Source organism: Lipotes vexillifer, unplaced genomic scaffold (assembly GCF_000442215.2).
Source record: "Lipotes vexillifer unplaced genomic scaffold, Lipotes_vexillifer_v1.1 scaffold1586, whole genome shotgun sequence".
Lineage (NCBI taxonomy): Eukaryota > Metazoa > Chordata > Mammalia > Artiodactyla > Lipotidae > Lipotes > Lipotes vexillifer.
In genome coordinates this window covers 221271-237017 of record NW_006792103.1, presented here as the reverse complement: position 1 = coordinate 237017, position 15747 = coordinate 221271, and the positions used below count along the sequence as shown (strand labels likewise).

At 39.5% G+C, this 15747-nt stretch overlaps 1 protein-coding gene and 1 pseudogene across 1 annotated transcript in view; one reads left to right on the top strand and one right to left on the bottom strand.

Moving 5' to 3' along the window:
- Nucleotides 1-15747, top strand: part of SLC25A32 (solute carrier family 25 member 32) — a 49847-nt gene that overhangs the window by 26226 nt on the left and 7874 nt on the right. Inside the window, exons 2-6 of the mRNA XM_007465313.1 lie at nt 11159-11309; nt 13172-13257; nt 14537-14677; nt 15068-15201; nt 15528-15673. Of these exons, the coding sequence (XP_007465375.1) occupies nt 11159-11309; nt 13172-13257; nt 14537-14677; nt 15068-15201; nt 15528-15673 (658 nt within the window). The remainder of the gene's footprint in view (nt 1-11158; nt 11310-13171; nt 13258-14536; nt 14678-15067; nt 15202-15527; nt 15674-15747) is intronic.
- On the bottom strand, nt 4325-6409 carry LOC103075869 (HMG domain-containing protein 4-like; annotated as a pseudogene).

Sequence of the window (15747 nt, the reverse complement as noted above, 5' to 3'; positions counted from 1 at the left end):
TTTCTCCATCGTGTATTCTTTCCTCCTTTGTCATAAATTAATTGATCATAAGTGTGTAGGTTTATTTCTGGGCTTTCTATCCTGTTCCATGGATCTATATGTTTGTTTTTGTACTAGTACCATACCGTTTTGATTACCATGGCTTTGTAATATAGTCTGAAGTCAGGAAGTGTGATTCCTCCAGCTCTGTTCTTCTTTCTCAATTGTTTTGGCTGTCTGGGGTCTTTTGTGTTTCCATAAAAATTTACAAAATTTTTGTTCTAGTTCTGTGAAAAATGCCATTGGTAATTTGAGGGATTGTATTGAATCTGTAGATTGTCTTGGGTAATATAGTTGTTTTGACAATATTGATTCTTCCAATCCAAGAAGAACTTGATATATCTTTCTGTGTGTTTGTATCATCTTCAATTTCTTTCATCAACATCTTATAGTTTTCAAAAACAGTTCCTTTGCCTCCTTAGGTAGGTTTATTAGTAGGTTTTTTTTTTCTTTTTGATGCAGTGGTAAATGGGATTGTTTTGTTAATTTCTCTTTCTGATATTTCATTATCAGTGTATAGAAATGCAACAGATTTCTGTATATTAATTTTGTATCCAGCAACTTCACCATATTCATGGATGAGCTCTAGCAGTTTTCTTGCAGCGTCTTCAGGATTTTCTATGTGTAGTATTATGTCATCTGCAAACAGTGACAACTTTACTTCTTCTTTTCCAGTTTGAATTTCTTTTATTTGTTTTTCCTCTCTGATTGCCATGGCTAGGACGTCCAAAACTATGTAGAATAAAAGTGGCGAGAATGGACATCCTTGTCTTGTTTCTGATCTTAGAGGAAATGCTTTCAGCTTTTCACTATTATGATGTTAGCTATTGGTTTGCCATATATGGCCTTTATTATGTTGAGGCATGTCCCCTCTATGTTCACCTTCTGGAGAGGTTTTTTTTTTTCTTATTATCATAAATGGATGTTGAATTTTGTTAAAAGCTTTTTCTGCATCTATTGAGATGATCTTTTGGTTTTTACTCTTCAATTTATTCATGTTGTATATCACATTGACCTGCACGTATTGAAAAATCCTTGTATCCCTGGGATAAATCCCAGTTGATCATGGTGTATGATCGTTTTAATGTATTGTTGAATTCGGTTTGCTAGTATTTTGTTGAGGGTTTTCCTGTCTATGTTCATCAGTGATACTCGCCTATCATTTTCCTTTTTAGTGATTTTTTTTGTCTGCTTTTGGTATCAGGGTGTAGATGGCCTCATTTAATGAATTTGGAACTGTTACTTCCTCTGCAGTTTTTTGGAACAATTTCAGAATGATAGGTGTTAACTTTCCTCTAAATGTTTGGTAGTATTCATCTGCGAAGCCATCTGGTCCTGGACTTTTGTTTATTAAGTGTATCTTTTCTTTTGGAAGAGTTTGAGAGGGATTGGTATAAGTTCTTAGTATGTTTGATAGAATTCCCCAGTGAAGCCACCAGTCCTGGACTTCTGTTTGCTGGGAGGTTTATGGGTTTTGTTTGTTCGTTTGTTTTTCTATATAGTTTCAATTTCACTTTTAGTGATCATTCTGTTCAGAGTATTTATTTCTTCTTGATTCAGTTTTTGGTGGGCTGTATGTTTCTAGAAACTTGTCCACTTCTTCTAGGTTGTCCAGTTTGTTGGCATATAATTGTTCATAGTACTGTCTTACGGTCTTTTCGTATTTCTGTGGTGTCGGTTATTTCTCCTTTCATTTCTTAATTTGTTTGTGTCCTCTCTCTTTTCTTCTTGGTGAGCCTGGCCAGAAGTTTGTCAATTTTGTTTATCCTTTCAAAAAAGCAGCTCTTGGTTTTATTGACTATTTCTATTGTTTTTTTAACCTCTGAATTTATATCCTCTCTTATCTTTATTATTTCCTTCCTTTTGCCAGCTTTAGGTTTTGTTTGTCCTTTTTTCTTTTAGGTGGTAGGTTAGGTTATTTGAGATTTTTCTTGCTTTTTGAGGACGACCTCTATTGCTGTGAGCTTCTCAGGACTGCTTTTGCTGCATCCCATAGATTTTGTATGGTTGTGTTTTCATTGTCATTTTTCTCAAGGTATTTTTTAATTTTCTCTTAGATTTCATCATTGACCCATTGGGTTTTTAGTAGCATGTTATTTAATCTCTATATAATCATGGGGTTTTTTTCTTTTTCTTTTCTCTTCTCATTACTCTTTCTGTGGTTGATTTCTAATTTCATACCATAGTGGTCAGAAAAGCTGCTTGAAATAATTTTTTTCTTTACAAATATTAAAAATGTGATTTTTAATAATGTAAGTACAAAATTTTAGTTCTTTATACAACTGTAATGGAATTTGGATCAAACTGCTAGAATTTATTTAAAAGACAAAATAAAACAATGATATAAAAACTGCAAGAAGATTTGGATCCAAAGGTTTTCCTCTAACAGTACCAAATACCACAAGGAACAGATTATACAAATGTGTACAAATTTTAAATACAAATACAATAGGGTTGGATTTTAAAGGAAAACAAACAAACAAAAATCAGGTCCTCATCAGGACTTTATTAATGTGTACAAATGACAATGGTAGGATTGACTTCTTTCTGTACTACTACATGACTCTGAGGCCCTCCCTTAATACTCTGTGTCAAACAGGAAACTGACATGGGTACAGAGGAGGCATGGGACAGGTGCTAACACACAAACTCAAACCAGGATTTCTGCTCTTCGTGATTTTGGTTCCCAAACATTCCTGTTTCCTTCTGTTTCCCCAGTTAAATCTCAAAACTGCTCTGAGGTGAGAATGGCATTCAGCAGCCAGAATACCTTTAAGAAAAACAGCCCTGTGACCACACTATTGGGAAGAAAGGAGGGAATTAAATAGGATGCAGGCTGGTGGCACTTTCCTCAAAGATCTACTTTGATACTGCGGTGCTCCATCCAGGCCAAGGGAAGAAAGCAGTCACATCAGAGTCTGGTTTTGACGTGGACTCTCAAACCAAATTTAAAAACAACCCTGAAGCCCTCAACTGTTTTCTTTGGAACTGGGAAGCAAAAATCTGGTTCTTTGGAAATAAGGGCAGCTGGGAATGGTGACATTCCTTTTTATTTAGTTTCTTGACACTGTTCAGTTATAAAGAACTAGAATCCCAATATGATTCTTTTCCGAGGCACAGTACCTGAACGTGTAGATGATTTGGAGTTTACAGAGACCAGAGCAAGGAGGGGAGGAAGAAATGACAAATCTGTATCTTCCACATGCTGTTGCTGGTGGAGGCTCTTGTTTTTAAATTATATATACAGAAATTTACAGGATAAATTAAAATCTAAGAGAGTTTAAAAAGTTAAATACACATAATTAAAACACATCCACACATGCACGTAAACAAACCTACATGAGAATAGAGTACTTTTTTCGCAATTTGCTTAAGTGTGGAATGCAGAACACTGTGTATCTGCCCAACAGGGGAGCCAATGAGATGAACCCAGGAATCAGGCTGGGCAAAGCTCACCTTCCACACCCACCAAGCAACTAAGCAGCGGAACTGTGAGCTAAGCTGACGCTGCCAATGGAAGATACCAGCTCTTAGCTCTGCAGACCAAATGCTGTGGGTCAGCTCACAATATAGTCCATTCAGCTGGTGGCATTGACGGCCTTACCCTCTCCAGGGCTCACAAATCTCCTTGGCTCCGACTGAGGCTGCCAGTGGTACCAATGATTACAATAAGTTTTGAGACATGGACACTGGTAGAGCAGGAATTGGGATGAACCCCCCTACTAAGTTCACTTAAGCCATCACAACAACTTTCAGATGGGAACGATGTTATCACCTCCCACCTAGGTCACTTCAAGTTGAAAAGCTTTGTACTTCAGTTAACTGACGTCTTCCCATAATCTTTCCCATTGCATTTCAGACTGTAAGACAGGTAAGGCAAATGGTCAGTGATGGGTCTGGAGGTACAATTGAGTTTGGAAAAAAATCATATTTTGGCTGACCTTAAAGCGATGCACTTGACATCCAGAACAAGCCCCCAGCCCCCAAGTTACATTGATTTTTAAGGCAGATTTATCCACCACAGGAGAAGAAATAATCCCAAGCCCATATTCATACCAAGGTTTCCTCTTGGCTAAACCTTTGTCATTTCATAAAAGTATTAAAAGCAAAGTAGTTACAGTCCTATGTATATATTATACATTATATATACATATATATACACATTATGCATATATATAAAAATTTAAAACCTACACCCAGAGGCCAGTGAAGGGATCTGCAACAGTCACATATACACAAGCCAGCAACAGTCAAGATAAGGTTTCTGTCCCAGGAGTCTTTGCTGTCACAGTCCAGGCATGATGTAAGCAATGTGGTCTAGCATATTTGACAAGACCTGTTTGGGACAGCCATTCAACTCAGGTAGTTGTGTGGGCACACACGCCAAGGGGCCAAGCACACAGATGATGGAATCCAGAAGCACTGACAAATTGCCAGACACAGCCACCATGCCCTTGGTTTCCTGCAGGTGGTGTCCAGTGAGGCTCAGGGACTCTCCCAACAGCTGGAGATGAGCGGCCACGTCGACGGGCTTTGTCTGGCGAGGCGGGTAATAATAGCATGTTGGTGGGTGGGGATTTCTTCGGGGCGACAGTACTCCTGCAGAGGAAGCTTTCACTTTCATGGAACCTTCTGAGCTGGATGCTTTTCTTTTCACAGTTGTAGCTTCTGCTTTGTTCTGTTTGTGTTGCAGATGCTGAGGTTTTTGCTTCCAAATCAGTTTGTACTTTTCTGGCAGTTGCTTCCACACCTCAGCCAATTTTGGGGGTTTTTTTGTTTTGTTTGTTTGTTTGTTTGTTTGCGGTACGCGGGCCTCTCACTGTTGCGGCCTCTCCCGTTGCGGAGCACAGGCTCCGGACGCGCAGGCTCAGCGGCCATGGCTCACGGGCCCAGCCGCTCCGCGGCATGTGGGATCCTCCCGGACCGGGGCACGAACCCGTGTCCCCTGCATCGGCAGGCCGACTTGCAACCACTGCGCCACCAGGGAAGCCCCTCAGCCAATTCTTTACTCAGTTACCCAAAATCTATGCCTGGATGGTCAGACAAACGTTACACGATACTCCTTAAAGAACACCTGGTAGGCCGACATGTTCTTTTTTGGCTTTTCTTCTCTCTCTCTTTGTCCTTCTCTCCTTTCTTCCTCACTGTGTGTATCCGTGTGGAGGCCAGGAAACGGTGGGGGAGGGGCGGCTGCTGCAGTGTACTGGGCGGAGGGCCGGGCAGCGCTGGGACCTTTCCCGCTGCTGCAGCAGGAAGTCCCGACCTTCTCTTGGACTTGGAGTGTCGCTTCAATTTATGCTTCTCCTTGTCCTTCTTTTTGCTCTTCTTTGACTTCTTTTTCTTCTTGATTTCCCAGTAAGAATCATCAATCACTAACTCCCCAACCTCCAGCTCCCCGCCAGAGGAGGAGCCTGATTCTACTAGAATAGGTTCAAGCCCTGAAAGATCAAGGTTAGCACTGTGGGATTCTGGGAACTGGGAGGCATCAGACCCATAGCCTTCAGGGCCAGGAGACGAACGTGAATCTGAGAATGACTTGTGCTTCTTCCAGGCTGTTTTCAGAAAGCTCCGTAACTCGTGTCCTAGGAGTAAAGCACCTTGCTCATCTCAAGCTCACTCCTTAGAGGATTTTTTCATAATTGCTTGTTGAGAGGGGTACTGAAAAGACTCCCCATCAACTGAGTTGCTTCCCTTCTCCTTTGGTGAGAGAATAAGTTTCATCTTTAACCCATCGGGCTCCCAAAGGGTCTGTGTCTCAGTGTTCACATAGAGCAGTTTCATTTTTTTGGATTTGTGGGAACCACCATCCTCCAGGGACAGCTCCCCACTGCTTCTGCTGACTTTCTTCCTGTGGTGTTCCTTTTTACTCTGAACGGCTTCAAGAACTGGAGGACTTTTCTCCTGTCTTTGGGGGGGGGGCTTGGTGCCTTTTGCCAGAGGGGAAGTGATCCCTTTCAACAGGTCCATAGTTGTATCAGCAGACTGCGGGCTGGACTTTTTCTTCTGTGACAATTCCAAAGACAAAATATCTGGTGTATCACAAATGAAGACTGTTCTTCTATGCTGAATCCTCCAAAATACCAGCCCTCCACCTCTCTCCTCCTTCACGCTGGTTTATCGGCACTCAGAACAAGAATCACTGTCCTCCATAGTAGTAATCATCAGAGGAGTGCTTCCTCTTCTTGTGCTTGTCCATCCCCAAGAAGTAAAGTTCACTGTCCTTTAACCTCTTCTTGGAAGAATTCCTGACCTGAGCAGTGATTTCTTCCTCTTCCGTTAAAAAATCTTTGTAAGAACGTTTCTTTTCTTCTTTGCTTTGGCCAGCAGCTAACCCTATGTCCTCAAAGCTGTGATCACCACCAAACCAATCTTCACGAGACTCGCCCAGATCCTGCCTCAGTGCGCTGACTGCCGCCATCTTGGAGAAGGAGCGAAAAGTGCAAGCGGCCAGGGAGCCTCAGTCGAGCCCAGAGCGCAGACCTTGAAATAATTTCTATCCTCTTAAATTTGTTGAGGCTTGTTTTGTGTCCTCGTATGTGGTGTATCCTAAGGAATGTTTCATGTGTATTCTGAAATACACATGCTTGAAAAGAATGTGTATTCTGGGGTTTTTTTGCATATAATGTCCTGAAAATATCAATTAAGTCTACCTGTTCTATTGTATCATTTAGTATCTCTGTTGCCTTGTTGATTTTCTATTTGGAAGATCTGTCCATTGATGTCAGTGGGGTGTTAAAGTTTCCTACTGTTATTGTATTCCCAGCAATTTCTCTCTCTGTTAGTATTTGTTTTATGTATTTAGGTGATCATATTGGTTGCATATATATTGAGTGTAATATCCTCTTCTTGTATTGATGCTTTTATCATTATATAATGTTCTTCTTTATCTTTCTTTGTGGCCTTTGTCTTAAAGTCTATTTTGTCTGATATGAGTATTCCTACCCTGTTCTTGTCATTTCCATTTGCATGAATATCTTTTTCTATCCCTTTTTTTTTTTTTTTGGCTGTGTCAGGTCTTTGTTGCTGCGTGCAGGCTTTCTCTAGTTGTGGCAGGTGGGGGCTACTCTTTGTTGTGGTGCATGGGCTTCTCATTACAGTGGCTCCTCTTGTTGCGGAGCACGGGCTCTAGGCACGCGGGCTTCAGTAGTTGTGGCACATGGGCTTAGTAGTTGTGGTGCACGGGTTTAGTTGCTCCGCGACATGCGGGATCTTCCCGGACCAGGGATCGAACCCATATCCCCTGCATTGACAGGCGGATTCTTTTTTTTTTTGACAGGCGGATTCTTAACCACTGCCTCACCAGGGAAGTCCCTATCCCCTCACTTTCAATCTATGTATGTCCTTCGCTCTAAAGTGGGCAGTATATTGGAGGTTCTTGTTGTTTTTAATCCAATCTGCCACTCTGTCGTTTGATTTGAGCATTTAGTTCATGGACATTTAAGGTAAATCTTGATAGATAGGGATTTATTCCAATTTTAAACCTTGTTTTCCAGTTGATTTTGTATTTCTTCTCTGTTTCTTTTTCTTTCTACTTTTTTGGTTTGATGGGTTTTTAAAAATTATGCACGAGTTCTTTTTGGTTTTTGTGAATCTGTTGTGTTTTTGATTTGTGGTTTCCCTGGTTTTCAAGTACATTAACCCATTACTATATACCTGCTTTAGACTCATAGTCATATAAGTTCAAACACATTCTTAAAAAAAAAGAAATCTGTGTTTTCTTACTCCCCTCCCCCACATTTTATGATTTTGATGGCCTCTTTTACATCTTCATGTTTATCTGTTTATAGTTATAATTGCTTTCACAAAAAACATTTATCTTATTTAAATGATTTACTTTCCAATTGTGATTCTCTTTCCTTTAGATTCTTGCTTTTTTTCTATTTAGAGAAGACCTTTCAATATTTCTTGTAGCATAGGTTTAGTATTGCTGTCTTCTTTTAGTTTTTGCTTGTCTGGGAAATTGTTATCTCTCCTTCTGTTTTAAACAATAATCCCACTGGGTAGAGTATCCTAGGTTGCACGTTTTTCCCTTTCAAGACTTTGAATATATCTTGCCATTCCCTTCTGGCCTGCAGCATTTCTGTAGAAAAATCAGCTGATAGCCTTACAGGAGTTCCCTTGTAATCAACTTTTTTTCTCTTTCTATCTCTAGAATTCTCTCTTTATCTTTAACTTTTGCTGTTTTAATTATAATATGTCTTGGTGTAGGTCTGTTTGGGTTCATCTTGTTGGGACCATCTGTGCTTCCTGTACCTGGATATCTGTTTCCTTCTTTAGGTTTGGGAAGTTTTCAGCCATAATTTCTTCAAATACATTTTTGATCACCTTTTCTCTTTCTTCTCTTTCTGGGATCCCTATTATGCATAGATTGCCATGCTTTAAGTTATTCCATAGGTCTCATATATTGTTTTCATGTATCTTTTTGTCTTTTGTTCTGATTGGGTGATTTTCTTTATTCTGTCTTCCAGATCACTTATTTGTTTTTTGCATTATTCAGTTTGCTATTTATTGCCTTTAGTTCAGCTTTCTTCTTGGCAAATGAGTTTTCTAATTTTAATTGGCTCCTCTTTATAGTTGCTATGTCATTTTTACAGATATCTGCATTTCTCTTGGTATCCTTTCTTAATTCCTTCAGTATTTTTATTACCTCCTTTTTGAACTCAGGGTCTAGTAGACTGGCAAGGGCTATTTCATTGTTTGTTCTTTCAGGGGAAGTCTCTTGATCTTTTAGTTGCAAGTGGTTTCTCTGTTTCTTCATTTTATTTATATTTCTCTGACTATGAGTTTAGGAAAAACAGTTATCTACTGTGGTCTTGAAAGACTGTTTTTATGTGGGAGCATCCCTGTGTAGCCTGCGTGAGTCTAATATTTTTGGTGCAAGGGCTGTTTTTAGTATGGATGCCTGCTACTTCTTTTTCTCAGTGTGTGCTGGCTGTTATCCCCTTGAGAGGGGATGTGATTGTTGTGGCGGTAACCAGAGCCTGCACTGGATCATGAACGGGACCTCATGTTTGCTCTGTGGTTGTCACAGCCCTGTCAGGGGCAGGGTCTGCTCCCCAGTTGTTGGAGTAGAAGCCCCCATATTCGATTCTAACCTACATTGTGAGGTAGGTGGGACTGGATTGCTCCTGCTGGGATAGGAGCCGCTGAGTATTCCTCCTCAGGAGCTGTCCACCAGGAAATGCACTCTGTGGTGTCACCTGTGTGAGCTCGCAAAGTACAGTGTTGTTGGCACTGCCCTCAGCCTTGGGAATGCAGGTAATTGGCCAGGATGTCCCTCAGGTGCTGTGCTCACAAAGCCGCCAGCACAGAGCCACTGAAGACCAGCACGGGGACCCACCCATGGGAGCTATGGAATCAGCCCAGACCCCAGCCCCACCTCCGCATGCAGGTGCCCACAAAGCCCACCAGTGCTAACACCGGACCTGCTCCAGTGCCAGTAATATGCTCCAGTGTCCCACAGGCACTACACCTTCAGAGCCCCAGCAGCATAAATCCACACAGCTGCTGGGACACGGCTCAGATTTCAGCCCTGCTTCTGAAGTCTCCAGCACTGAGGATCTGCTTAGATTTTAGCCTCGTCTCTGCATGTGGGCACTTGCGCACTCCCAGACCTCCTAGAAGTGGAGCCGCACCTGCTGTGAGCACACTGAGAATGAGGCTGCTATGGCGGGGCCCCCCCCCTCACTGTGTGTGTGTGTGTGTGTGTGTGTGTGTGTGTGTGTGTATTAACAATGGGGCTTTTATGGCAGATCTGGGCTGCACCCTACACACACCCTGTTGTGGCCCAGATCACACTTCAGTCCCTTTGGGCAGTCTCTGCACAGCCAACCCCAGTCCTCTCCCCCAGTTTGTTCGCTGCAGCCCGTGTTTCAGCACCCAGCCCCTGTGCCATGGGTTGTTTGTTTTTTTGATGTTGAGTTATAGGAGCTGTTTATACATGTTGGATATTAACCGCTTATCGGTCATATCATTTGCAAATATTTTCTCGCATTTGGTAGGTTGTCTTTTCGTTTCATCAATGGTTTCCTTTGCTGTGCAAAAGCTTTTAAGTTTAATTAGGTCCCATTTGTTTGTTTTTGCTTTTATTTCCTTTGTTTTAGGAGACAGATTCAAAAAAATGTTGCTACAATTTATGTCAGAGTGTTCTGCCTATGTTTTCCTTTAGGAGTTTTATGGTATCTGGTATTACATTTAGTTCTTTAATCCATTTTGAGTTTAGTTTTGTATATGGTGTTAGAGAATGTTCTAATTTCATTCTTTTACATGTAGCTGTCTGGTTTTCCCAGCACACTTACTGAAGGGACTGTCTTTTCTCCATTGTATATTCTTACCTCCTTTGTCATAGATTAATTGACCATAGTGGGTGGGTTTATTTCTGGGCTGTCCATTCTGTTCCATTTCTGTTCCATCCACAGAAAATTACTGTGTGTAATTACACATAGTAATTTTCTGTGAATTGATAGTTTATGTAATTTGCCTATAAGTTTTTTAGAGGCTGTTTGTCATTTTCTTATTGATTTGTGAATCCTTTTTGTAAATTAGATATATTAACCCTATACTACAAAGTTTTTTCAATCTCTTATTGGCTTGTGGAGTCTTTCATGAAATAGAAGTTATTTAAAATAAGCATTATCTTTTAAACTTCCAAAACAGATTTGAATTCTCCTTATTTAAGTAACACAGAATGTGTGTAGTATCAGTTTTTGTTTTACCCTATCATGTTTTATTAATTTAGAACTTTTGAGAGTAAGAAAACGATGGGATTTTCTACTTTCTATTCTGGTGTGTGTGTGTGTGTGTGTGTGTGTGTGTTGGTGGGGACTGTGGCAAGAGAATTTCCAGGAAAGTTTATCCCATTCTCTACATTTGCTTTATCGCTCCTGACATCTTTATCCAAGTTTTTATTGAGGGTATACTACACACTTAAAACTTAGATAAATATATGAATTTATTAATTTAAAAATATCAAATCCTGGAAAATAATTTTATCTACCGAAAAATTTTTTCTTTTGAATTTACCTCCTTTCTGTGATTGATTTTGTGATATCTATATGTTTATATATAATTCAGAGCTAGAACTTTGCTCCCATCTAACTCTGTGTATCCTTTACTGCAGTGAGTGATGGATTGGAACTGAGACCGAAATATAAAGGAGTTTTGCATTGCTTGACCACCATTTGGAAACTTGATGGACTACGGGGACTTTACCAAGGAGTAACCCCAAATGTGTGGGGTGCAGGCTTATCCTGGGGACTCTACTTTTTCTTGTGAGTAGGTCTGGGAGATTTTACAGTAGTAAATAAAAAGGAATTTATGTTTTTAATGATTTTTTTAAAAAATCAGTTGGTGAAGGAAGCAAGGTGAGTCATTTAATCAGTTTCTCTGCATTGGAAGGGCTAGAAAGAGCAAAATGGCATATTAGTCTCATTCTCTGTAAGCTATTATCAGAGGCATTTAGTCTGGAAAAAAGTTATTAATAATAAGAAGAAAAAAGTTATTAATCATAAGAAGAAGGTAAAAGGATGAGATGGAGAAACACTCTTCCAGAAGCCATTTCTGTGAGATGGATTCAGGAAGGTGGCTTCCCAAAATACATTGATTCATAATGAAGTTGGAAAAGCAGAAGAGGACAGATCTTGGAGTCCTCATAAGAACATGTATCACAGGATAGCCCTATGGGAACAGAAAGCCAGTGCATGACTGAAAGAGTCTGAGGCATGTTCTTTCTTACCTCCTATTTGACCTGCTCCTTCATCTTTGTAGCTCATTCATTTCCTCACTCCTTCACTGTCAGGTATCATCACCGTTTGTAATCACTGCTATTGGATGCTTACTGAAGAAGCCACAGAAAGCACCTGTGGCAGCCATATTCAAGTTGTTGAGTGTACAAGGGCATGGAAACAAAGTATTATCACACCACAGTGGAGGAGTGCGTGCTGCTCTGAGCTTGCCTCTGATATCTGAAACTGAATCCATGAATGGGGAGGCTTTTGTTTTAATACATGGCATTTTTAGGAAAACATCAATACCTGGTATATTTGCCTTCTTCTCTTTTGTGTCTTACATTTTACTTGATCTGTCATAATCTTATGGCAGTATACAAACCAACCTTAGAATAGCTCCTAAGTGAAATCAAAATATAAGTCAGCCTTAATATTGTTTAAATATTTTTCCTATTTTCAGTTGTAAGACATTCCTAGATGGGTGAAACCGTATGTATAAAATTTATTATGTTAATAATTTCAGAGCTGTGTGGGTTATTTAAAGAGAGTTTCTAAGGGCAAGCCATGTAAGGTTTATGTGTTGAAATTATCATAAAACAGTATACTTGTTTTATGATAGAATGGATTGGTCAAGTTTGGAAAGATTTATTTAGTTGAAGTCTTCTTCCTGGAGGAAAGTGGAAATTGGAGTTTGACAAAAAAGGTGATTTAACTCCCTTACTCAGAAGCATTTTGTGGCTGTTTTCTGCCAAGTAAAGCGTAAATGTCAGTGTGCCACTCAAGTGTAGCTCAGTTTGCCCTGTCTTCCCATCCATCCCTATAACTTTTGCTCATGCTTGTGTTTCCCTATTGAAACTGTACCTGTCTCTCCATACCTGGCTCAGTGTTGCCTCCTACACAAAGCCTTCTCTGATCTCAGTAATAGTTCCTGAATCTCTCATGATACTGTTTGTGTTATCTTTTGTTATGATTTCTTGTGTGCCACTGTGGTCCTTGTTAATCTGTTAGGTGGGAACCATGGAGTGTTTTATGTATCAGAATTGCCAACCACAGTATCTGAACGTAATAGTTAGCTGCCCTTTTTTTGTCTGCCCAATTGCTGCACCAGTACACCCTCCCCCTTCCAGTTTTCCTGTTTGCTGTTTTTATTAATGGTTGAACATGTGATGAAAATATTTTACATATGTATTGCCAGCCTACATATTTGGGGGGAGAGATGGTATAGTTTTACAGTAAACCATTTCTAGTAAATCCATTATTTGAAAAAGGTCTTGTTTTGTAGTTGGCTTACGCATTGACTTCTACTTTTGAGGTATTTTTAAGTTACCCACACTTTAAAATAGAATTTACTGCTTTATGTCACCCATTCAAATATTTATACAACTGTTCATGTTTAATTCTTCTAGTTACAATGCCATCAAATCATATAAGACAGAAGGAAGAGCAGAAAGGTTAGAGGCAACAGAATATCTCATCTCAGCTGCTGAAGCTGGTAAGGTAGTGTGTGAAATATAAAACATCAACTTCCAACTTGATTTTCACTCTTGTTCTTTTATTTTTTTTCCTATGAACACCTGAGTTTAAATATGCTCATCTAACTATACTAATCAGTTATCACATGAAATTTCTTAGAAGGCAAGTATTCTGATGGATTACTCTGGATAGATTTCAAGAATTTTACTTGTCTCAAAGGGTATAATATTTAGAAAGGTTACGACTCTCTAATGATTTAAGATGATTTGGTATAGTGTTTCTTCCATTAAAATATGATTTCAGTTTTCAAATTAAACAATTTAATAGTCTTGTTTAATTGCCTCATGTATGTGTAATATTCAGAAGGAAAAACAAAGTAGGACTCATAAGTCTTTTAACTCCTACTTTGATACCTTGTTACCGTGGTGGTTTTTTTTTTTTCTTTTTGGCCGTGCTGCACGGCTTGTGGGATTAGTTTCCCAAACAGAGATTGAACCCAGGTCCTCGGCAGAGAAAGTGCTGAATCCACTGGACTGCCAGGGAATTCCTCACCTTGGTTTCTTAATGTTTACTGATTGTTTTTTAAGGCAAGAATTATCTTGCTCATTTTGAATACCTAGCTGCTAGCAGAGACCTGACTCACAATAGGACTCCATAAATACTTGTTGAATAAAGGACTACTTAGGAAACTTGGCAAATGAGAAACTTAACCATTTGAATTTTTTTTAACAATATCATCACTCTCTGTAAAGAATGTAAATATTTCTTTTGATATTACATAGTTATTTAATTTTTGAGGTGTTGTGGCTACTTTGAGTGGGTTTGAGGAAGAGTGTGATAAAGTTGGGGTGGGTATACATGTGCACATGCACAGATGATTGAGGTGCTGGATTGCTGGTCCTTTTCCCCTAATCTTCAGCCCCTCTGGGTTGTACTGTGTCCTCCTCCTAAGGATATGTATCACCTTATCAGCATCTGCTTCCCAGGACCTCGGTCTGTCCTCCACACTAGGCCACTTTGTTTAGGAGCCAGGGCATCTTTGCTACCCTCACACCTCAAAGGGAAAGTGTTTCACATTTTCATCACCTTTTAAATTTATTTCTCACTAACCACATGGGGAACTTTTTAAGACCACCAAAAACTATATCTACCCATTAACCTTAGGTCTGTGCCTCAGGGACCACACCTTGCTGTTGCAGGTACAGCCCCATTCTTTATATAAATGGACTGTTCTTAATTCAGCTTGTCAGAAGTGAGAAAGTACCTGTATGCTGAGTAATATTATTTAAATCTTTCAGGAGCCATGACCCTCTGCATTACCAACCCATTATGGGTAACAAAAACTCGCCTTATGTTACAGTACGATGGTGTTGTTAATGCCTCACAGCGGCAATATAAAGGAATGCTTGATACACTTTTGAAAATATATAAGTATGAAGGTGTGCGTGGATTGTATAAGGTAATGAATTATTATCAATATATTTTAATATCTGACAATTGTAATTTCCCTTGGCTCTATTGTCTGAGTTTGGAATGACCTGTACTCAGTCCTGAAAAGAAACCAGACTTAGGCAAGGAACAATTTAATGACAACTGAAATCTGTATTGAAATTGTACTTTAAACTGTTTATCCTCATTACCATAAGAAGTATCATCGTGACACTGGTGGGTGTGAGAAGGACTGTCTAAAATAAAACTTTATTGAGTAACCATTTCTCTAAGTCGCACATTGAGGTCACTCATTCCTTACTCCCCTCCCCAGAAGCTGTGGTCCCTTGGAAACTCTAAAGGAATGCTTGATACACTTTTGAAAATATATAAGTATGAAGGTGTGCGTGGATTGTATAAGGGGTTTATTCCTGGGCTGTTTGGAACATCACATGGTGCCCTTCAGTTTATGGCATATGAATTGTTGAAATTGAAATACAACCAACATACCAATAGATTACCAGAAGCACAGTTGGTAAGGTGATACTTGAAAAAACACTGGTATTTATTTTTATGGGCATTTAATAGATGGAAATTTTGTCACGTTTACTTTGGTAGTATTGCTATGATGATAAGTACCGATTCTGCCACTAATTTAATTTATAGTTAAATACGTTACAGGATAGTGGCACACAACTGTAAAAAATAGAACCCCATTGAACGACCTTGTTTCAAGAGGGGAAACAGTATTTTTCACTTGTGGATCCACTTCAGTGTTGGTTTCCCTATGTAAATTTTACTTATATATTTTTAAAGAAACCCTACCTAAAGAAAAACAAATGTTTTCTGTTGTCATTTTAGAGCACGGTAGAATATATATCAGTTGCAGCATTATCCAAAATATTTGCTGTGGCAGCAACATACCCATACCAAGTTGTAAGAGCTCGTCTGCAGGATCAACACATGTTTTACAATGGTGTATTGGATGTAATCACAAAGACATGGAGGTAAGAGTATGTGGTATATCAAAATGGCTCTTAAGAGGTACCTTGTAAATCTTAAACCATCCAGTTGACATCAT